Source organism: Bubalus kerabau, chromosome 9, assembly GCF_029407905.1.
Source record: "Bubalus kerabau isolate K-KA32 ecotype Philippines breed swamp buffalo chromosome 9, PCC_UOA_SB_1v2, whole genome shotgun sequence".
NCBI lineage: Eukaryota > Metazoa > Chordata > Mammalia > Artiodactyla > Bovidae > Bubalus > Bubalus kerabau.
In genome coordinates, this window is record NC_073632.1 from 55,961,057 (window position 1) to 55,984,877 (window position 23,821).

General features: G+C 36.5%; 1 protein-coding gene across 13 annotated transcripts in view; it reads right to left on the reverse strand.

Moving 5' to 3' along the window:
• Window positions 1–23,821, reverse strand: part of GRIK2 (glutamate ionotropic receptor kainate type subunit 2) — a 753,908-nt gene that overhangs the window by 200,240 nt on the left and 529,847 nt on the right. Inside the window, exon 12 of one of the 13 annotated variants that reach the window (XM_055535385.1) lies at window positions 5,004–5,140. The exons of the other annotated variants lie outside the window; for them this stretch is intronic. Within the exon in view, the coding sequence (XP_055391360.1) occupies window positions 5,129–5,140 (12 nt within the window). The 3' untranslated portion in view covers window positions 5,004–5,128. Of the gene's footprint in view, window positions 1–5,003; window positions 5,141–23,821 lie in introns of those variants that run through there. 13 annotated transcript variants of the gene reach the window in all.

The following is a 23,821-nucleotide window of genomic DNA, read 5'->3' on the forward strand; positions in this document are numbered from 1 at the left end:
CTATCAGTTATAGAGGCTCCATTTTTCATGATGGGTTGATTTTCTCCAGCTGAGTTTACTTTTCTGAGTCAGGCCCAGTGGAGAAGATAATGACACAAATACAGGGTCAAGTTTTGCTGTAAAATGACAGAGGAAAAATAAATTCGGTACTAGAGAAGAATGTCTGTGACAATAAAAGAGAGAAACTAAGCTGGATATGGAGAAATACAATGAAGGAAAGAACTGATATATGAAAAACAAATAGATGATTGATCAACTCATAGGTTTGAGAGGGTCAAAATCAAGTGTAATGGGGTCAAATACATTTAAAAGTAAGAGGAAAGGAGTTGAATTTCTGAGTTACTGATCTAAAAGTTAGTGTATTTTGAGTCACAATAATGATTGTGATGCAATTGAGCCTGGTGGGCTACAGTCCAGGGGATGCAAAAAGTTGGACACGACTGAGTGACTAAGTACAGCACATAGGCATATATAAAATGTGGCTAAAAGGCTCCTGGGAATGAACAACTCAAGAAGTTTGGGTCCATGGTGATGAATGAGTCATCTATAAAGACATTGAAGACAAAAAGATATAAAAACAAAAAAGACATAAAGACAAAAAAAAATTATATAAAGACATAAAATCAACTATCTTAAAGTGATCCAGTGGTTAAAGTTAACAGTGGATGAGTAACTGTGATTAAGAAGTGAGTGGAGGATAACTTAAAAAAGAGAAGGAAGAGTATATCCAGGGACATGCACCTCAAAGAAGCATGGCTTTTCTGGAGCTTAGAGAATTCATGAACTGGGAACAGCAATAAGGAGAGTGGTATTGGGTATTGAGGTATTCAATTATATTCTGGTTTTTCTTTTTCTGAGCACATAGTTGACTATACTCCTTTCTTGTCACGAAGTTGAGCATAGTCATTTGCTATTTTGGTTAATGGAATAAAAGGAGAAGCAGTATGCTTTCATTTCTAAGAAGAAACTTTTAAGAGACAGTGTCCAATTCAAAATGTTCCCACTCTTTCCCTGATGTGATCAATCAGCAATGCTCACATGGCAGTGGCTCCATCAGCTTGGCTTCTAACGAGAAAATATGGACCAGAACACTCAGCTGGCCTTTAATCCATACATAGTTGAAGTGAGAAACAATTTCTGTAGGTAAAAACTACAGACATTTGGGTTTAGCTCATGATGCCTGATCCAGTCTTTCTTATAAATCTGACCCAGCCTTTCATACTGGAGCACCAAAGAATTGAGTCTTTCAATTTTTGGTGCAGAGGACTCTTGAGAGTCTCTTGCGGAGCAAGGAGATCAAACAATTCAATCCTAAAGGAAATGAACCCCGAATATTTACTGAAAGACTGATGCTAAATCTGAAGCTCCAATACTTTGGCCACCTGATGAGAAGAGCCAACTCATTGGAAAACACCTTGATGCTGGGAAAAATGAAAGGAAGGAGAATGGGGTGACGGAGGATGAGATGGTTGGATGGCATCACTGACTCAATGGACATGAGTTTCAGCAAACTCTGGGAAAGGGTGAAGGACAAGGAAGCCTGATTTGCTGTAGTCCATGGGGTTGCAAAGATTTTGACATGACTTAGTGACTGAACAGGAGAAGGCAATGGCACCCCACTCCAGTACTCTTGCCTGGAAAATCCCATGGACGGAGGAGCCTGGTAGGCTGCAGTCCATGGGGTCGCGAAGAGTCGGACACGACTGAGCGACTTCACTTTCAGTTTTCACTTTCATGCATTGGAGAAGGAAATGGCATCCCACTCCAGTGTTCTTGCCTGGAGAATCCCAGGGACGGGGGAGCCTGGTGGGCTGCCGTCTATGGGGTCGCACAGAGTCGGACACAACTGAAGTGACTTAGAAGCAGCAGCAGTGATTGAACAACAAAAATAGCCTCTCAAGGTAAGTGAGGTGAGACAGAGTAGCCATCATGGACAGGCCTACAGAGAGAGAGCAATTTGAACAGGAGAGAGGCCAAACATTGTAGGAAACAGCCAAGGAAGAGAATGGAAATGAAGGAAGATTATTAATGATGGAGGGGTAGTGATACAGAGAATATAATAAATGGCTTGTGAGAAAGGAAGCAAGGGGTAACACAGGTCAGAGCAAAGTCAAAATATCCCAGCACATTGTACAGATAAAAATACAGGAATAATAAATAGACCAGTTAGTCTTAGAGTGTTTATAATGTCTGATAATAAAATTGTGTGGTACATTTTGTTTAAAAAATCCTCTCATGTTTAAAAAGTACACTATTAAGGACACAAATTGCAAGTTTCATGGCTTTCTACAAAATTCTGACACATACTGCTTGTTTTAGGAGTAGGATCTGGTGCCAACCCTCTCCTCTTCCTTCTCTCTTGTCACAGATGTATTAGGTGAAATAGGCATAAAATTTGACATTTGGATGGTCCTGTCCACAGATTCCAGAGAGGATGTGGACTTTTCCTTATTTGTTTATTCTATTGATAATTTCAATAGGAAGCAGACTGAGTAGAAGAGGCAGTGAGATGTCTGGGTTTATGTTTTCATTCATTTCAGATACTTGCTATCCTTTCTAGCAGAAAAAAAGAAAAAAAAAAAACTACTAATGACAGGTAACACTTACTGAAAGCTTATAATACACCTGGCATTATTCTTAGCATTTAGGATGTTTTATGTCATTTAATCTTTACATGAAGTTTATGCTTTTATCAATATTCTTTTTCAGGTTAAAAAAATAAAAGTGAGGCTCAGGGACTTAGGCAAGTTGCTCAAAATCAGCCTATGATAATAAATAGAGGGGGATTTGGAAATCTGGCTCATTGCAGTTATTCTACTGGTTATAATTTTAAAGCATTTTCAATACAAAAATATATTTGATGGACTGATTATCTTTCAACATAGAATGAAAATGTATTAAGGAATAATGAATTGAAGAATAGATTTCACTGAGGATAGCAAATGAAGCCATGATCAAATCTCCACTAAATTATCTAAGTTCATATTGAATTTTAACCATGAGAAATTGCCCTTGACAACAACATTGAATCTTAATTCATCAAACAATACCTATTTTTTTCTCAGATATTTTTATTCCTTTAAAATTATTAATATACATATACATACTTTTATACTGCTTGTATAAATTAATAGACATATATACCACACGCCTATAAAAATATATGTAAACATGCATGTTTGTCTATGTGTAATTGTACTATTACAACAATTACTTTAAAAAATTATGAAGGTCAAGTTTACTTGTCTTAAAAAACACTTAAACAATACACCATGACTTATATAGAGACACAAAGAGAACACATCAAAACATTAGTATTATTTGTATGCATATTACATATTCTGTTTTAATTAGAAAATTCAACCTTGCCTGCTATGACAAACTATAATATAAATAATTTATGTAGAGAGATGCATGGGAATGAATCTGTCTACCTTAGCAAATACATAAAAGCAACGTCATTTACTTCAGGTCTTACAATGACCTGAAAGTACTGCCTGGCAACAAGATTCATCATAATTCAAAAAATTTCTTTACACTGTGAAAGACTGATTTGAAAACAGAAGGACACTAGTTGTTTGGTTACTATGGCTTTTCCTGGCAGGAATCCAGGTATTACAACTGCACAACCTTACAAACAGCATAGGAATTGACTGTTTGAACAAAGGGTCTCAGCTGGGTCATGAGTGGTGCACATTAATTCTCACTGTGCATTGCTGAGCTCTCTTTGAACTTTGCCAAGGTTTAAACAATGATGACAGGCCTCTGGCACTGTCCGAAAACATGGGCCTTGAACTATACTTCAAGAATGAAGCTTTTCATTTGTTTTTGTAGGAAACCACATTTTGGTCATTTAGACCAGTTATCAGCTTTCATTAGATCTGGAGTCTTAAGGAAATTTGAAAGTATCAGAAAAGAATTTTTTGCTACATCCATCTTCTAAAGCAAAGAACCTAATGTTGCTCTTAAATTAATCTTTAAAGGTTATATATTTAAATCCCATGGTAAGAAAAGTATCTGCAAACCTTTTAATGGTATGATAATAAGATAAAATGTATAGACGGAATCAAATGAAATCTGTGGCATTTCATTTTATGTGGTATTTCATTTTAATGTATAAAAATACCAATTTTATGTTTCAACCTAATATTGCTAGTTACATAATTAATTGATTTGCCTAAACATTTTTTCCTTACATTTTGACTTCTAAATACTGACACCTGATTACATTTTTATTTGTAATGTTGATCCCAAGGTAAGAGATCATTATACTCTGTTTTAAAACATTAATTAGCTTTTTTTAAGCAAGGAAAGTGAAACAAAATAGTTACATGTGTATGTGTGCACACTTGCATATACATATTCCTGCAATTGATTCATCATAATTGTTGACTGATAGACGTTGTTGACTAGTGAATAATATTTTAGGAGAAAGTGATAATGAATAATTTATACTGATTTGTAAACCTTGTTTTCTTTTACAATGGTGACTGGTGTTTATACAAAAACAGTTCTTGAACACATTTTCTGATTCACAACTCTGATCATGTTAGATCTTTCATGACGCATTCACAATGCCATCTCACCACACACCTTTAGCATGCTTCCAATCTTAGATATTCTCTCTTTGTGCTGGATTTACTCCCCAGCCCTCCTGGGTGCATCATGACATGTGATTCTTTAATCAGTCACTTGTGGTAATTGTATATTCATATCTAGTTTCTGTACCACATTACATATTCTAAAGGGAGGAGCGTGACACACTGCCACACAAGTCTATCTCTGTGACACGGATAGTGACTGGCACACAGCAGAGGAAAAAGCAGCAGTCCTTCAGTGAATAAATGAAACAAAAGTCCTTTGGGCTTCTTGTTGAATATATTTATTCTCAACGATATTAACAACATTGCTCTCTTTTTTTTATAACTCCTATGGTTTTATTTAATTAAATATTATGTATTTAATTTTGATGTTTTCTCATGTGGGAATGGGGTCGGGAAAATGTCATTTCCCAAAGAAATAAAATTGACAATACTGAAATCCAATATACAATGAAAGGGATTAAGTGTTTGTAGAGATATCCCGCCAGTGGCATTTCCAGAAGGATTAAATGATCAGAAGAATAGTTTTAATTCTGAAACTAAAATGAAGGAAATACGAAGTCAGAGATTTTGAGCTGGCATTTGCTGAGTACACTGCCAACTCTATCATCCTCATAGTCTAGCTCTTAGGTAGACTCCAAAGCTAAGAAGCCCAACTTTAAAGATAAGGCCTGGGTCTCAAACAAAATGCGAAATGAAAGATCAGATGTGAGCCTTTTGTATAAAAGCAACATGCCCTAGCACACTCATACTCAGTGGGTCAACTAAAATAAAGACCATGCCAGAGTTTAAGCTTTCTAAGGCCCTTGCATGGTTTTGATATTGGCAGCTTGTTAAGCATGCTTGCTAAAATTGTCACTAAAATAATAAAAAGTAAATAAAGGTTATAACTTTAGACTAATAGAGGAAGAAAGGATTGAGACCAAAGAAAATCCATTCAATCCAAAATAAATCAAGAAAAAAAGAAAAAGGGAGCAAATTTAGATGATAAAAATGAAATTGTCTTGAGAGATTATCATTGTGTCTTAATTACTTATCCATCTAATCAAGAAGCTACTTACTTTTTCTAAGGTTCTTATCATAACACATGCCCTCCTATTATTTCATCTTGTATTATCTGATATATCTGACAATATTTGCTAGAGAAACATTTAAAACTGACATTCCTATGTGCCTCCATTTGGGATACAAAGTATTTCAGAATGCTTTTATCTATTATTCTATAGCTGTGACTAATTTCTCCATTTTTAATTTCTCATAAGTTCGACAATCTTACCCCAATTTTTTTTTCTTTTTCAGAAGGAATCTGTGATGATAGGAGAGCTATGGCTTAGAATAAAATCACAGGTATGATGTGAAGTTTATTACACTTTGCTAGTGTACAGAGGTGGAGAAGGAAATGGCAGCCCACTGCAGTGTTCTTGCCTGGAGAATCCCAGGGACGGCGGAGCCTGGTGGGTTGCCGTCTATGGGGTCACACAGAGTCGGACACGACTGAAGCGACTTAGCAGCAGCAGCAGTGTACAGAGGAGTAGAGGCAAGATGGACCATTTATACCCATCCATCTATTCTATGAATATTGTTTAACCATCTCTACTCTGTGTGTTGGGTGTTATGGGAGGTACCAAGAGGAAGATGAAATCATTCCTGCCTCAGTGAAGGCACTGACACCTGCATGGTGGAAACAAGGTATGCAAGTTGACAGCCAGAATATGAGTGTTGGGGAAATTAATTTGAGGCATATCCCTATTTATAAGTAGTTTTATAGGTGGAGTTGGTCAAACTGACATGGATGGGAAAATAGGGTTAATTTATTTAAGAAAGCCTCATTAAGAATCTGGCGAAGGACAGGGAAGCCTGGTGTGCTGCAGTCCATGGGGTCACAAAGAGTCATAAATGAGCGACTGAACAACAACATTAAAAATCTATTGTGTCTTAGGCACTGTGTTAAGTCCTAGAGATACAGATTATCCCAAAGCATATATTGTAAACAGAGAGAAAAGCCTGAAGATATATCTATTGAATAACAGAAAGTGACATCAGAGAGAATATTTGGAATCTAAATGTTGCTTAAAAAAATTAATCTCAGGTGAAAGAAAAAAGTATAGTGCATCATAAGGTATCAAAGATAATCATTTCTAAAGAGAAGAAAATACAAGGACTAAATATTTTATATTGTCTAATACTAAACAATTGACACATAAAGAAGTATATATTATACATTTGTACTTGAATACATCCCATATACAATATCTTTGATATTCCAAAATCCAACTTGAATCTTGATTTTAAAAATTTGATCCGAAATATCATCCTAATTAAATATGTGAAAAATAAACTTTTCTCTTCAATGACTTTAGCAAACTGAATGCCCTTGAGGAACCAGAAAACCTTAAGTATAATTAAAAATGACTAGGAAATTCTATGGGTGAAGACACACGCTTTAGCATAAAACAACATTGGTTAATGTTAGTGTAATTACACACTAACAAATAAATGCATTCTCAATAGACTGTTCTTAATTAATAAAAATAAACCCATCTGGCAAAGAGATATAGAAATCTTTTGTTAATCCTGTCTTCAAAAGTATTCTTAATCAGAGTTATCTTAAATTGAATTGTTTTTCAATGCACTTAAATGAACCTGACCAAGTTCATTCTTTTAGTCATGTGTGATGTTATATAAACTAACATCTTTTAGGTAGAACTACATTCTAAAATTAAATTAACTGCAGTGCTAAATATAGTATATTGGAAAAAGCATCTGTCATTTTCTCACAATTTAAGCTTAAAAACTTCCTTGATCCTTTTCCTTCCAGGTAGGATTAGATATATACCCCTCAATTTTCCCAAATATCTTGCAAATATCTCTATTATTGCATTACCTGAAGTATATAAAATGTATTTATGTGCCTATGTCACCTAGGATTCATACTTATCTTTAGTCTTCAGTGGCTAAAATTAGGACAGACTGAAAAATGCTGAGTTACTAGTACTGAATTATATTTTTATTTAGGGCAAAGAGTCAGACATGAGTGAGAGACTAACACTTTCACTTAGGGATATACTGAAGAATATAATTTTTTGGCCATTGCATTATTTTCACTATTCAAGTTTACTTTGAAAAGCAATTCCACATAACTCCTGTGGAAGGAAAATCCAGGCACAGTTAAAAAAATGGTATTTATTCTATTAAGAAAATTCATTCTATGGTTGTATTTTTTAAATTATTTTAATTTTTGTTTAGAACTTTGTTATTGTTTAGATTTGTTTTATGTTCTAAAGAAAAGGTCACCTTAAAAAAGTCATATTTATTTAAAACAGAGAACCAACAGGGACCTACTGTATAGCAGATGGTACTCTGCTCAATACTCTGTAATAACCTAAATAGGAAAAGAATTTGAAAAATTATAGATACATGTATATCTGTAACTGAATCACTTTGCTGTACACCTGAAACAAACACATTGTTAATAAACTATACCCTAATATAAAATAATTTTATATCTGTTTCAGTTACATTTATTCTGCTTTTCTTATCATAGATGCAAGTCAGTGCTTATGATTAACTAACACCTTATACCACAGACAAATGAAGTTTTCAGTCTACTGCTTCAACAGTGTCACTGAAAATTCACTCTCTGAGTCAAATATAAACTCCTTATTATTGAATTCAAATAATTCTAGATTTTTGATTTGTTCCTGTGGGCAATTTTCTCCCAGAATACCTTTGCCCTTATTGTTCTACTTTCATTTTTATATAGTACTTACTTGTTTGAGTCATCATCACATCCTCAATTTCAAACTTTCTTCATTCTAATCTGTTTTCTCCTATTCATTTAAGAAGCTTTTTACAAAAGTTTTCTTTCTTTTTTAAGAAGCTTTTCCTGACTATGTCAAAGAAAAGTTTCAATGCCTGGCAGTGTGAGACTGATTAGCTATGCACTGTTTTGTCAGAGGCAAAATTATATATAGGAGTGTATAGAAGTCTCCATACATCTATAGGAACCTCTATAATCCCGATTTAGCTTTTTACTTCTAAAGTTTCTAATTATGTCTTACGGTATTTTTTTCTGATAATATTTATACCTAAAATATTCATTTTACCAAATTTTAAGTATTATAAGTTCAACAATCTTGTTTGAAGAAAGTAGTAATAAGTAGTAAAGAAAGTAGTAATAAATGGGGGATATTTATTCAATAATATATAGTTACAAAATAAAATAATCCTTACGACTGGTTTTTACTATAATATTACAACCAAATAGTAAATTACCAGGAGTTCATTATTAGGTAAATAATTAGGGAAATTTTAAAAATCTTGAGAATACATCAAAATTTTTAATTTGTTTTTAAATTTATGTTTAAAAAACACAAATATTTCTAAAGATAATGTCAATGTTACTGCAAAAGTAAACAGAAAAGATAAAATAGAACCATTATATTTAAAAGATATTATAATGCTGTAGTTAACACTCTTTCCCAGGAGAGATATTCAATAAGCAGTTGCTATTAAGTAAGTATCAACTATGGGATAATTTCTTGTGAATAGTAATCTATTATACAGTATAAATCAGAATTGTACTAATCTATGATCTCCTGATTTTGAAGTAACTTTCTCAATAGTTTGTCTCTGAACTACTTAACGGTACATTTCCACTTTCAACAACTTGCTGTTTTAATCACTGAGAAAATAGTTCAGTTACAGAGAACTACATTAGTCCTTCTTAACATGTCATGCACTCTTCCAAGTACTCAGCTCTAATGTCTGAGTTAACAGAAGATTTCCCATTTAAAGTAAAAATCAATTTTTTACACTGCTTTTTTTTTTTTTTCCAAAGGAAAATTATTAACTAATATGTCTGACAGAGGATGAGATGGCTGGATGGCATCACTGACTCGATGGACATGAGTCCGGGTGAAATCCGGGAGTTGGTGGCGGACAGGGAGGCCTGGAGTGCTACGATTCATGGGGTCGCAAAGAGTCGGACACGACTGAGCGATGGAACTGAACTGATGCCTGACTTAGACTATTTGGTTGTATATCTTCATGAAGAGAGTGGAAAGAATTCAGACTTTTACTTAAGTATAAGTCCAACCAGTGTGGACTTAAGTCCGCACTGGTGGACTTACTGAACAAACTGCATGTGGTAAAAGAACTAAATATGAAAAACAAAAATGTTAAGACTCTTAAATAATAGAATATCTTAATGAGTTCCTAAGGAAGGATTTCTCCAACAAAGAAAGGAAAACATCATAACTCTGGGAAAAAATAAGTAAATCAACAAACTCAAACTTTAAACAGTCTATTCCAAAATTCACACAAACACAAACACATACACATACTTTAAACAAATTAAAAGACAATATCCTAACCAGGAAAAATATTTGCATTATTAGTATACAAAAAGTATAACAAATACCATATATCAAAAAGGAAAGGTGAAGGAAGTAAGTGGGAAAATCAGAGGAGGAGAAACTAACTAAAAAGTCAATCAACATGGAAGGAGTGGGGGAAGAGACTGCTAATAAAGGAATTACAAGTTAAAGCAATGGGATGCCTTATCTCCTGACTGTGTGTTTTAGTCCCTTAGTTGTGTCCAACTCTTTGCGATCCCATGGACTGGAATCCACCAAGCTCCTCTGTTCATGAAATTCTCTAGACAAGAATATATTAACTCTAATATTCTTAGAGTTATTAGGCTGTCATTTCCTGCGCCAAGGGATCTTCCTGACCCAGGGATTGAACCTGGGTCTTCCGCATTACAGGCAGATTCTTCATCATCTGGGCTTCCCTTGTGGCTCAGCTGGTAAAGAATCCACCTGCAATGGATTCAATCCCTGGGTTGGGAATACCCCCTGGAGAAGGGGAAAGCTACCCACTCCAGTATTCTGGCCTGGAGAATTCCATGGACTACAGTCCATGGGGTCACAAAGAGTAGGACATGACTGAGCCACTTTCACTTTCACTTTTCTTTATCATCTGAGCCACCAGGGAAGCCCTGACTGATCAAATTCAAATAGTGTGAATCTCAAGTTAGTGATTTTGCAGAGAAACAGAAACTCATAAACTACTGGTAGAAATGCAAATTGGTAAAACAATTTGGAGAATAGTATTTTCAGTATCTAATGAAATGGAAAATATAGGTAAACTTTGACAATTCCTTTCTTAGTGTATCTTTTAGAGCAGCTCTTGCATAGGTGTTCCAGAAGACAAGACAACAAGACAAGACATGGCTCTTCTGACAGCATCCATTTTCACAGCATAGCACTGGAAATAACTTGAATCTCTCTCCACAGGGACTGGTTAAATAAAAATGGTATGTTCCTAGTATCAAATATTAAAACTATTTAAAATTTATACATAATGACCTGAAAGAATATCAAACAAGAATAACTGCATGTAGGGAGGAATGAGGGAAATGTAATTATATTTTTGTAATTGATTTGGAAATTACTAAATTGACAAATTTTATGGTGAGTATATGAAGAGTCTGTGTGTGTGTGTTAGTTGCTCAGTCCTGTCCAACTCTTTGTGACTCCATTGACTGTAGCCCACCAGGCTACTCTGTCCATGGGATTCTCCAGGTAAGAATACTGGAGTGGGTTCCTAAGCCCTTCCCCAGGGGATCTTCCCAACACAGGGATCCAATCCAGGTCTCCCAAACTCTGGGCAGATTCTTTACCGTCTGAGCTACCAGGGAAGCCCAGAGTAGATCACACAAAATGCAGGGCTGGATGACTCACAAGCTGGAATCAAGATTTGTGGGGGAAATATCAACAACTTCAAATATGCAGATGATATTACTTTAATGGCAAAAAGTGAAGAAAATCACCTTACCTACCTCCTGAGGAATCTGTATACAAGTCAAGAAGCAACAGTTAGAACAGGACATGGAACAACAGGCTGGTTCCAAATAGGGAAAGGAGTACATCAAGGCTGTATATTGTCACCCTGCTTATTTAACTTATATGAAGAGTATATCATGAGAAATGCTGGGCTGGAAGAAGCACAAGATGGAATCAAGACTGACGGGAGAAATATCAATAACCTCAAATAGGCAGATGACACCACTCTTATGGCAGAAAGCAAAGAACTAAAGACCCTCTTGATGAAAGTGAAAGAGGAGAGTAAAAAAGTTGGCTTAAAGCTCAACATTCAGAAAACTAAGATCATGGCATCCGGTCGCATTACTTCATGGAAAATAGATGGAAAAACAGTAGAAACAGTGGCTGACTTTATACTTTTGGGCTACAAAATCACTGCAGATGGTGACTACAGCCATGAAATTAAAAGATGCTTACTCCTCGGAAGGAAAGTTATGACCAAACTAGACAGCACATTAAAAAGCAGAGACATTACTTTGTTGACAAAGGTCTGTCTAGTCAAAGCTATTTTTTCCCAGTAGTCATGTATGGATGTGAGAGTTGGACTGTAAAGAAAGTTGAGCGTCAAAGAATTGATGCTTTTGAACTGTGGTGTTGTAGAAGACTCTTGAGAGTCCCTTGGACTGCAAGGAATCAAACCAGTCCATCCTAAAGGAAACCAGCTCTGAATATTCATGGGAAGGACTGATGCTAAAGCTGAATCTCCAATACTTTGGCCACCTCATGCAAAGAACTGACTCATTGGAAGAGACCCTGATGCTGGGAAAGATTGAAGGCCGGAGGAGAAGGGGATGACAAAGGATGAGATGGTTGGATGGCATCCACCGACTCAATGGACATGAGTTTGAGCAAAGTCAGGGAGATAGAGAAGGATGGGGATCTTGGAAAGCTGCAGTTCACGGGGTTATAAAAAGTCAGATACAACTTAGTGATTGAACAACAACAGGGACTTCAGTACTATCTGTTATGTTTTATAACCTTTATGCTAAAATAAACTTAAAACAAAGTCAACAAACATGTTAACAGTTGCCACTTTGTGTCATGGGAAATTATAAATAAATTTACAGTTCTATGTTTTAGTGATTTTCCTCAAATTAAAAAAATAATAACAATAACAATATTACCCTTGCCTAACTTTTTAAAACTGAAATACCAGAATGCTTCCAGTAGAATGCAAACTTGAGGCATCATGCTATCAAAATTCAAAAGCTATGGTACAAGTTAATTCCCATTTAGTAGAAACTGGCTTTTGACTTAGGCTTCCCATTTCTGTGATAATACCTGGAGACTTTTTAAGTTCCTTGATAAACAAATGTTTGACTTCCTCCCTGGTATATAATAAAAGAGCAATCAGAAGGCAAGGCAAAGTACAGTGAAGTCCTCTCAGGCTAATTTATGAAGTATAAAAGCCTTGATAGTGTTAAACACCAACTGTGTTGTTGAGCCAGCATGCAGGGAAGCAGTCAGGCAGCTGGGAACCATTACATCACTGGCTATAAAAATTATGTAAAAGAAGAGGGAATTAGGTCCTAAAAGACTACCCACTTTGTAATACTTGTTTTATAAACTATAACCTATTTTTTCTCATTCTTTTCTTAATCTGTCAAATGCTTTCAAGTTATGTTTGATTTTAAAATTTCGGTGGGCTCTTTAGAAGTGTGAAATGATCAGGAAAAGCCTTGGTGATCCGAGTTCCAACATGGAACCCTGTAGGCAAACTTTAAACAGGGAACAAGGTGAAAGAGCTTAAGGACTGCATGAATCACCAGGTGTCAGGGGACAGTGAGAAATAAATTAGATGTCAACATGTGTATTTAACATGTTGGGATTCCCTGGTAGCTCACTGGTAAAGAATCTGCCTGCAATGCAGGAGACCCTGGTTTGATTCCTGGGTTAGGAAGATCCTCTGTAGAAGGGATAGGCTACCTAATCCAGTATTCCTGAGTTTCCCCAGTGGCCCAGCTGGTAAAGAATCTGCCTGCAATGCAGGAGACCTTGATTCAACCCCTGGGTTGGGAAGATCCCTTGGAGAAGTAAAAGGCTACCCACTCCAGTATTCTGGCCTGGAGAATTCCATGGACTATATAGTCCATGGGGTCACAAAGAGTCCGACTCTTAGTTGGACTACTGAGCGACTTTCACTTATATGTGTATTTGAAAGTTTATACTACAATCTATCAGTATCTCTGCAGTACTTTGAGTGACCCGGCTTTGAGAAAACACTAGTGATTAAAGAAGAATATGACTATAATGTGTAGGTACATTCCTAAAGAAGAGGCAGGGAGTACATAATAAAGACATAGTAAGGTGGCAAGTGTCTGAACTAAGTTGGCGAGTGTAAAACTGGAAGATAGGGACAGATCTGAGGCCTATTTTTAGCCTGCACAAAAAGAGACTTGACATCCTGCTTTATTAGCTTATGTATGGATATTTACCAGCACATCTTCCTAGATTCCCACTGCTAAGGCAAACATCATCCAAGATTGGAAAGTAATGCAACTGCCCTTACCTCCTTTAAAGAGTCCCATAATAATATGTGCTGCTAGTTTATTGTAGCTTAGATGTTTCCCTTCAAACTTATGAATAACTCTAGCTGGATTTATGAATAACATACAACAGCTGTCTCATGAGCCCGCAAATGAGTTATCAGCCATAAGAAATTCATAGCCTAGAGCTACAAGTAAATGTATGCTCAACTTATTACAATAGTTGCATCACCAAGTTTCTGTGTACTCATCTCTACTGCCAGGTTCAATAGCTAAGCTTGATTTTAATAATGAAAAACTTGATCAAATATTTCATAAAATATTATACAAAAAGCTGTGATGCTTTAATTTCCTGAGGAAAATGTGTCACTGTTTATTTTGTTCCTTGGAGCTTGAACAGACACTCTCACTGGGGCCCTTGGAAGATAATATAAGAAGAAAAGAATTTGGAAAATACATTGCATATTCTCTAAGGAGAAAGGTGTTTGAGCGTAACATTTGTTGCGGCACACTATGGACTATTTATGTCATTCTTTCATTCTTGAATACGAAACACTTTCTCTCATCCTATTATTTGTGTCTCCTATTTGTTTTCAGTATATTTGAAGCACATGAATACTACCATGAATGTACCTCAATACCAGAGGATTTACGGAAGCAATGAACTGATACAGTAAAATCGTGTCCTGATGTAGATTTTAATCAGTTTGGTGCCTCGCAAAATTTTCAGTTTTTATAGCTGCCCAGAACATTTCAAATAGAATGGCCCAACAATTATCATAAAAACTCAGATGATGGCTAACTTGATGAATATTCCTCTTAGCATTAAAATACTAAAAAGAGTAGGTCATCTATGTTAATGAAAAACTGCATAGATTTTACTTCATTTTCTCTGCAATAGTATCTACTATTAATATATTCCATGAAACATTCAAATAATATGACTCTGGAAAATTTTTCTTTTAAAAATATATATTTGAGAAATGTCTGTTTAAAGGATTAAAGCAAGGAAGATAAACCTTTTAACATTCAGTCATACATTTAACTCAAATTTGACACAATACCAAATTATACAATAAATATAAGAAGATCCAAAAACATTTTGACTTTTCCAATAATGATTTATTTGTTTTAAAAATAATATTAAATAGAAATTTTCAAAAGAATTAGGTGTCCCTGCTTTGCTAAACATTTCTCCCCTTTATCCTACCTATTAGTAATCTAACATTGGATTTGATTTCCTATCAATTCTTCCCTATGTTTAATTAATTCTAATATAAAACTACCATTCACAAGACATGGATCATTTAGGTAGGAAAGCACTGAGATATTGGAACATTGAAGGTTCCAATGAATAAATTTTACATTAAAACTTAACACTAATTTTACTATGATTTAATATAACACTAATATCAATAGCAGCTATAATCCCTACATCTTTCTCATTATATAGTGCCTAAATGTTATGCTTTTTAGTCTTCAAAAGTAATACTCATAACTATAATAAAAACAGAATAAGAAGAGACGAACTTTGAATTTATTAGTTCAAACTTATATCTCTGTTTCTTGATTATCTATTATTTGTCATATACTGCATTAGAAAACATATGTGTGTATATAATTCATAATTATTAATATGATATTATAACTATTTTCTTTTTGAGAAGACTAAGGCTTAGAGAGTTTGAAGCAATGGGACCAACGCATATATAGTGAAAAAATTAGGACCTGAACCAACATCTGTCTCACCAAGTACTTACTAGGACACTTTCTGTGCAGTCCTGTTTTGGAAATGATGGGGGAGGAAGGTGTGTTAAGGGAAAAAGCTTATCATTTTCCAAAGACTAACAAGGCTTCAGGGAGCCACTCTCTCCTAATAACTTTCTGAGGTTGTCTTCATATTGCACCACCAAGAATGGTCCCTAGTTATATTAAAATAAATTTAGAGATCATATCAAACCCTATACATTGAGGATCCTCTCAAGAATAAATGAGAGAAAAGAAGTGGGTAAAAGCAGTTATTACCAAAATAGACTTCCAACTGTTAGGGCAAATTAAAATTAAACATAAGAGACTCAATCCTCTCTACTGAAAATTATCAGAGACCCTTCCCCTTTTCTTAGAACATTTATTTAAGAAAACTTATAATCTTAAGTCTGGTCTCTCTCTCTTTTTAGCATTTATGAAAAAGTGAAAGTTAGTCAATCAGTCTATTAACCTTTGTTGCTTTTCAGTGCTGAGTTGTGTCCAGTTCTTTGCAACTCCATGTGTGTGTTTGTCATTCAGTTGCTTCCAGCTCTTTGCAACCCCATGGACTGTAGCCTGCCAGGTTCCTATGTCCATGGAGTTCTCCAGGCAAGAATACTGGAGTGGGTTTCCAGTTCCTTCTCCAGAGAAGCTTCCCCACCCAGAGATCCAAACCATGCTGTTGCTGTGCTTAGTCACTCAGTCGTGTCCGACTCTTTGCAACCCTATGGACTGTAGCCCGCCAGGTTTCTCTGTCCATGGGATTCTCCAGGCAAGAATACTGGTGTGTTGCCGTGTCCTCCTCCAGGGATCTTTCCAACCCAGGGATTGAACCCAAGTCTCTGGCATTGCAAGCAGATTCTCTACCGTCTGAGCCACCAAGGAAGCCCTTGGAACTCCATAGACTGCATTAATCTTTACAAGTCAGGTAAGCCTCTTGCCAGGTTTCCCACTGGAGGATGCCTTTTTTAAGGACCTTTGAAGTAACTATTTGAAATGGAATCACCAGGGGTGGGAGAGAGGCTCAAAAAGGAAGGGATATAAGTATATATATATACATATTTGATTCACTTTGTTGTACAGCAGAAAATAACACAACATTGTAAAACAATTATATTCCAATAATAAAAATGTTAAAAAAAGGAATAGAATCACCCAGGAGGAGTGCATCCTAACTCCAAATTTCTGTGGAAATTTCTGTGGATGAGTGCCTAAAAACTACCTGCTGTCATAAAGGTATGAGAAGCTTGTTCTTCTACAGTATATTGGGCAGTATAAAGCCAATTATCTAACACAGATGGTTAGCCCAGTTTAGTTCAATCACTCAGACATTTCTGACTCTTTGCGATCCCATGAACTGCAGCACGCCAGGCTTCCCTGTCCATCACCAACTCCCAGAGCTTGCTCAAACTCATGTCCATCAAGTCGGTGATGCCATCCAACCATCTCATCCTCTGTCATCCCCTTTTCCTCCAGTTACTAAACAAATTTAATATGAACTATGTGTGATGAGTAGTACTTTCAAGACTTCTTGAGGACTAGTTGTTTCTCTTCAGAACACATATGTACTATAATGGGTTGCGTCTGCTTGGCTATATAAAAGGCTGATTTTTTTTCTGTCTTTGCTATCTCTTAGCAAATTGCCTACAGTGCACATCACATTCCAGTTTAATGTTTTTCCATAATATTATTTTCTTTTTCTTCTATCTTTGTGGAGACATTTTCTGGGTTGGAGGAAGATATTATTTGTAATTACATTTCTCCATCACAACACCTGAATAAATACAGCCTCTTTTTGGTTATGCCCCCTCTACTCGACCATAAATTCAAGAAAGTCTACAAAACTGGATTGGCGCATATCCCGTATAAGATAAATATCACTTGCTTCTGCCCCCCAAGTTCACATACAAATGATAAGTACCATAATTCAGATGCGGCTGACTCTAGCCCACAATTTTAGATGTGGACATATGATCCAGGTGGGGACATTCCACTAACCACCTCTGCAGTCCCAGCCTTATGGCTTAGTTCACAGATGGGGACATGGTCCTAGTTGGCCCAGTGACACCTCTCCCCCCTCACCCCAACAAACTAAAAATAGGTTTTGCCGAAACTTTGGCTAAAGGAGATCACTCTCTTCTTAGAAGGAGGACTCTAAGAAATAGGCAAACCTAGATTTCTCAGCTTCAATACTACTGGTATTTGGAGCAAGTAACATTTTGTTCTGAAGGCCTAAGTACATTATTCAGAGGCTAGTATTTCTAGCCTCTACCCCTTAGTGACAGCAGCAACAGCCCTCCCGCCTCCTTAAATTGTGACAATAAATATGTCCCCCAACATTGTCAAATGTCTCCTGGAAAAAAAAAGAAATTGCCCCGAGTTGAGAACTACTGGCCTAGCACCAACTTGAGCCACCTTTTTGTCACCATGTATAAAGAAAGTGTTTAAGAATAAAATCAATAAAGAGAGTAAAGCCAAGAGATAACAAGGCAGTGAAAGAGAGACCAATGTATGCAATGGCCTGCTTTAAGCCCCTGGAAGTGAAGTGAAAATCACTGTTGGATGTTTGTTGTAATGCAGGGGCTTTAAAAAAAGTGTTTGTATAAGCTCTATTTAGCCAAGGTTCGTACACTTGCAACTCATATAGCCCCAATTGATATTAAAACTAATGTACAGCTTTGTTATTGTTAAATCTCTAAGCTGTGTCTGAGTCTTTTGAGACCCCAGGGACTGCAGCCCACAGGGCTTCTCTGTCCACGGGATTTCCCAGACAAGAACACTATACAAATTACATGCAAGTAAATAGTATAGATATTAAGTTGATAATTAAAATGTAATGGTGTTATACAATAAGAATTATGTGGAAACTCATTGCAGGTGGAATTGCTGGGGTCAAGTGAGGAAGCCTCACTGGTGAAGTGTTCCTGAAGCAAAAGTAGTTTGGATCAGGTGAGCTAGATGGGGGTTGAGGAGAGTTCTGGAGACAGAAAACTAGACTGGAGGCAAAGGAGAACAAGAATGAAAAAAGCCCACATGTGGGTGGAGAGAGCAGAGCAGATGAAAATATACAAAGGTGTGTCAGTTAGAGTTTCAACAGAAAATAGGTGCACACTCATATGAGGATACATGAGCAGGATTTATTTACAAAAGGACTAACAGATTCTCAAACTTCAGAGAACATCAGAATATCATCAGGGAGGCTTGTCAAAATAGAGAGTGCCAGATTTCACCACAGTTTCAGATCAGGTAGGTCTAGAGTGGGACCTGAAAATGTGAATTTTCAACACGTTTGAAAGTGATACTGATTCTGCGGGTCTATGGAATATACTTTGAGAACTACTGGTAAAGGGAATTTTAAGGAATGGTGTAAGAACCCAAAGCCATTAGCAGCTAAGCTGTAACCACCCCTAAGATCAGAATAAACACAACTATGTAGGGTATAAACTGGAACTGAGAGCAGAACAGAGATTTGTGTAGAGCAGACATGATTGCAAGAAACTGGCATACAATGTGAGGACACAAGCCAATCTAAGACACTATCTCAGAGAATGGAACAAGGAGCAAAATAAATACCCTAACCTTACTCTCCTCTCTGACTTGGACCTTTGGTTGGGAAGCTCTGTTGATTTATTTTATGTAGAACAACCTCCCAATACAGAAAGCAGGGTGGAGAAGGTCTGAGAGTCTGTCTGAAGGGTCAAAAAGATTTCCACAAGAGATAAGCAATAATTAATGCAGTTCAGTTGCTCAGTTGTGTCCGACTCTTTGCGAGCCCATGAACTGCAGCACACCAGGCCTCCCTGTCCATCACCAACTCCCAGAGTCCACCTAAACCCATGTCCATTGAGTCGGTGATGCCATCCATCCATCTCATCCTCTGTCGTCCCCTTCTCCTCCTGCCCTCAATCTTTCCCAGCATCAGGGTCTTTTCAAATGAGTCAGCTCTTCGCATCAGGTAGCCAAAGTATTGGAGTTTCAGCTTCAACATCAGTCCTACCAGTGAACACCCAGGACTGATCTCCTTTAGGATGGACTGGTTGGATCTCCTTGCAGTCCAAGGGACTAGGGCTTGTAAATATATTATATAATTGGTCCTATATCCTTCAGACAGTGAAAACTACTGAGAGATTGTGTGCAAAGGAGAGGCATGATCAGATTTCTCTTTCTTAAACAAGACTCTAGTTGAAGATATGAATAGATACCAGATTAGAGAGCTTCCCTGGTGGCTTAGATGGTAAAGCATTTGCCTGCAATGCAGGAGACCTGGGCTTGATCCCTAGGTCAGGAAGATACCCTGGAGAAGAGGATGGCTATCCACTCTAGTATTCTTACCTGGAGAATTCCATGGACAGAGGACCCTGGGAGGCTATACAGTCCATGGGGTAGCAAAGAGTCAGACACAACTGAGCGACTAAAGACACTTTCACCAGATTAGAAGGAAACAATTCTCATATGGGGCTCTTAATCCATGTAACAATGGAGCTGGAGAGAAGTGGGTAGCTTTCAGAATCATTTAAGCAGCACACTTAATATACATTGCAAACATGATACTAAATTTTTGGCTTGGGAAAACTACTGAACTGTTCATGCCACATATTGATATATGAAACTCTTTAGAAGGAACAGATTCAGAAGAAATGAATAATACCTTCAGCCTGGAACATGCTTCCTTTGAGGTGCTTATGAGACATTCACATGGAAAATATACCAGAGGTAGTTAGATATATGGGTTGAAAGCTCAGGGCTGAAGATACAGAATGGAGAAATTTCAGAATGAGAATGGTAATCAAGCTCTGAAAGAGGATAATTTTATCTAAGAAAAGTAAGGAGTGGGAGAAGTTCAGGGTGTTGATTAGTAGTTCAGTTACTACTTTACATTGAAATTAGCATATTCATGAACATGCAAACTAAGTTGAGGTGGTACAAGGAAAAATACACTGACTACAGTCATCATTCTAGTTTAATGTGACATATGCTAAACATTAAAAACTAAGGCTAAGCCAACAGTATGTGTCATGAGGAAAGTATCAAGAAAGGGTATATTGAAATAGGATAGTACTTTAGCACAGAAAAAAATAGAAAGTGAAGTGACAGGTATGACACTGAGGATAAAATGATTAAGTAACTTAAAAGCTTCATCAATAGTCTCAGCTCAATACCAAAAATACTTTTTGAGAAATAAATATCAAATAATAAAACCTTCCTTACTATCCCTTCATTTGGTGTATTGTTATCTTTTATGCCATAGCTCTATTCATATAACCTAACCTTCATTTTCTACTTTATAGTTCTCTTAAAGAAACATGTAGGTACAAAATCAAGAAAAAATAAATTCTAGAAACATAAAACTTCTAATCAATTTTGAATCTCAAAAAACTTAAATAAAAGAACATTAATTAAGCACACATGACAAATATAAAGCATAAAGGGATTGGTTTGGCATAAAGGCATTAGTGATATAACATTTTTGTGTTTTGACTAAAATAAAAGTCTCCCATAAGTTAGTTATTCATATAACTCTATAGCAAATATTCATCGTATTGGTCTGTATAGCATCCAGTCCACTTTCTTCAAGTATAAGCAACCTAATTTTCCTCTAAAAACCCAGTTTCCCAACTCTATATAGTTTTAATCTTCACTGGTGGTCCAGTGGTTGAGAATCCACCTTCCAATGCAATGAAAGTGGGTTTGATCCTTTGTCAGGGAACTAAGGTCCCACAAACCCCAGGGGAAACTACGAAGATCCCTCATGCTGCATGAGGGATGCAGATGCAGCCCTGATGCAGCCAAAAATTAATTAATTAATAATTAATTAAGGTATTGACCCTACCTCCTAGTTTCTTGTGAGTATATTCCTAGAATAATCAATGAGAATACCATTTCCCTCTGAATTGGATAACTGGCACAGAATTTAGTTTATGAAATGGCAACTCACTCCAGTATCTCTTGCCTGGGAAATCCCATGGACAGAGGAGCCTGGTGGGCTACAGTCCATGGGGTCACAGAGAGTTGGGCAGAACTGAAGTGACTTAGCACTCACAAAGGTCAGGAAGGGGCTTCCCCAATAGTTCAGCAGGTAAAGAATCTGTCTGCAATGCAGGAGACACAGGAGATGTGGGTTTGATCCCTGGGTTGGGAAGATCCCCTGGAAAAGGAAATGGCAACCCACTCCAGTAGTCTTGCCTGGAGAATCCCCCAGACTGAGGACCCTTCCAAACAGGTGTAAACAACTGGACATGACTGAGTGACTACCCACACACACATAGGTCAGGCAAATAAAACTGAATTTGGAGTTTTTGATAAAATTATACCTTATGGGTGTTCTATTTCTACCTAGATGGTTAATCTAGAACTGCTGGTAGCAATTGTTGTTGTCACCTATTGAGAAGCACATGTCTAAGAGTAAGACAAATATAAGGAAGTGAGAACTAAATTGAGGCAAAAGATAAGAGAAATGAACTATTAATATTCTAAATCTAGCCACACTACCTCTAGACTTCACAGAGATGCAAACCAGTAAATTACTTAAACCACCTTGAGTTAGGTTTATGAAAGTTATTGTTATATTAATATAAACTAACGGAAGGAAAGTTATGACCAACCTAGATAGCATATTCAAAAGCAGAGACATTACTTTGCCAACAAAGGTCCGTCTAGTCAAGGCTATGGTTTTTCCAGTGGTCATGTACGGATGTGAGAGTTGGACTTTAAAGAAAGCTGAGTGCTGAAGAATTGATGCTTTTGAACTGTGGTGCTGGAGAAGACTCTTGAGACTCCCTGGGACTGCAAGGAGATTCAACCAGTCCATCTTAAAGAAGATCAGTCCTGGGTGTTCATTGGAAGGACTGATGCTGAAGCTGAAACTCCAATACTTTGGCCAATCATGTGAAGAACTGACTCATTAGAAAAGACCCCGATGCTGGGAGGGATTGGGGGGAGGAGGAGAAGGGGATGACAGAGGATGAGATGGCTGGATGGCATCACCAACTCGATGGACATGAGTTTGGGTAAACCCAGGAATTGGTGATGGACAGGGAGGCCTGGCGTGCTGCAATTCATGGGGTTGCAAAGAGTCGGACACAACTGAGTGACTGAACTGAACTGAACATACAGTTTAAGGTTTTATATTTGATCCCAAATCATGTATATGTTCATCATCTTTCAATGTATTTTACAAAGTTAAAACATAAATGTCCCATATAAAGAGAATGTGTGAGAAATAATTGATCAAGTCTAGGAGTTCAGGAACTTACAGAGTAAATTCCAAGTCATTAAAAGAAATATACTGACATTTTGAAGAAAATTGGGGTTTCCTTGTCGCTCAGCTGGTAAAGAATCTGCCTGCAATGCAGGAGACCTGGGAAGATCCTCTGCAGAAGGGAAAGGCTACCCATACCATTATTCTGGCCTGGAGAATTCTGTGGATTGTATAGTCTATGGGGTTGCAAAGAGTTGGACACGACTGAGCAACTTTCATTGACTTCATGTTGAAGAAATTTTAAAATGGTAATCTGTTCCTAACCATTGTCTAATATCCCTTTCTTGACAGAGATAGGTAGATAGCTAGATAGATCTCCTTTATTCTTTTTCTTGATGATGAACTTTGTAATTAATGGCAAAGTATCTTCAAAATGTTTTGAAAATTGCCTATATTTGCTACTTCCAGTAAGAATTTTTATTTAGGATACAACTCACAATGTTTTTTAAAAGAAAATTATTTAAATAACTTTGCAGAATTCTTTACAATAATTATGTGCCTTAATATTAAGGAAAATGTAAATATGCTTAAATGTTACAAAACACATAGTCAAATATTATGTTATGATGTTTAAAAAAGTTTTTTCAAATAGATGAATTAACACTGCCAACTGACAAATTATGAAATAATGTTTTCCTGACCAAGAATAAATGCCTGAATTATTTCTTAAAAAATAAAATATCTAGGGGGGCTCAGAATGGGGAACACATGTACACTCATGGCTGATTCATGTCAATGTATGTCAAAAACCACTACAATATTGTTAAGTAATTAGCCTCCAGTTAAAATAAACAAATTAAAAATAAATAAATAAATAAAATATCTGTCATTCTGCTCTAATAT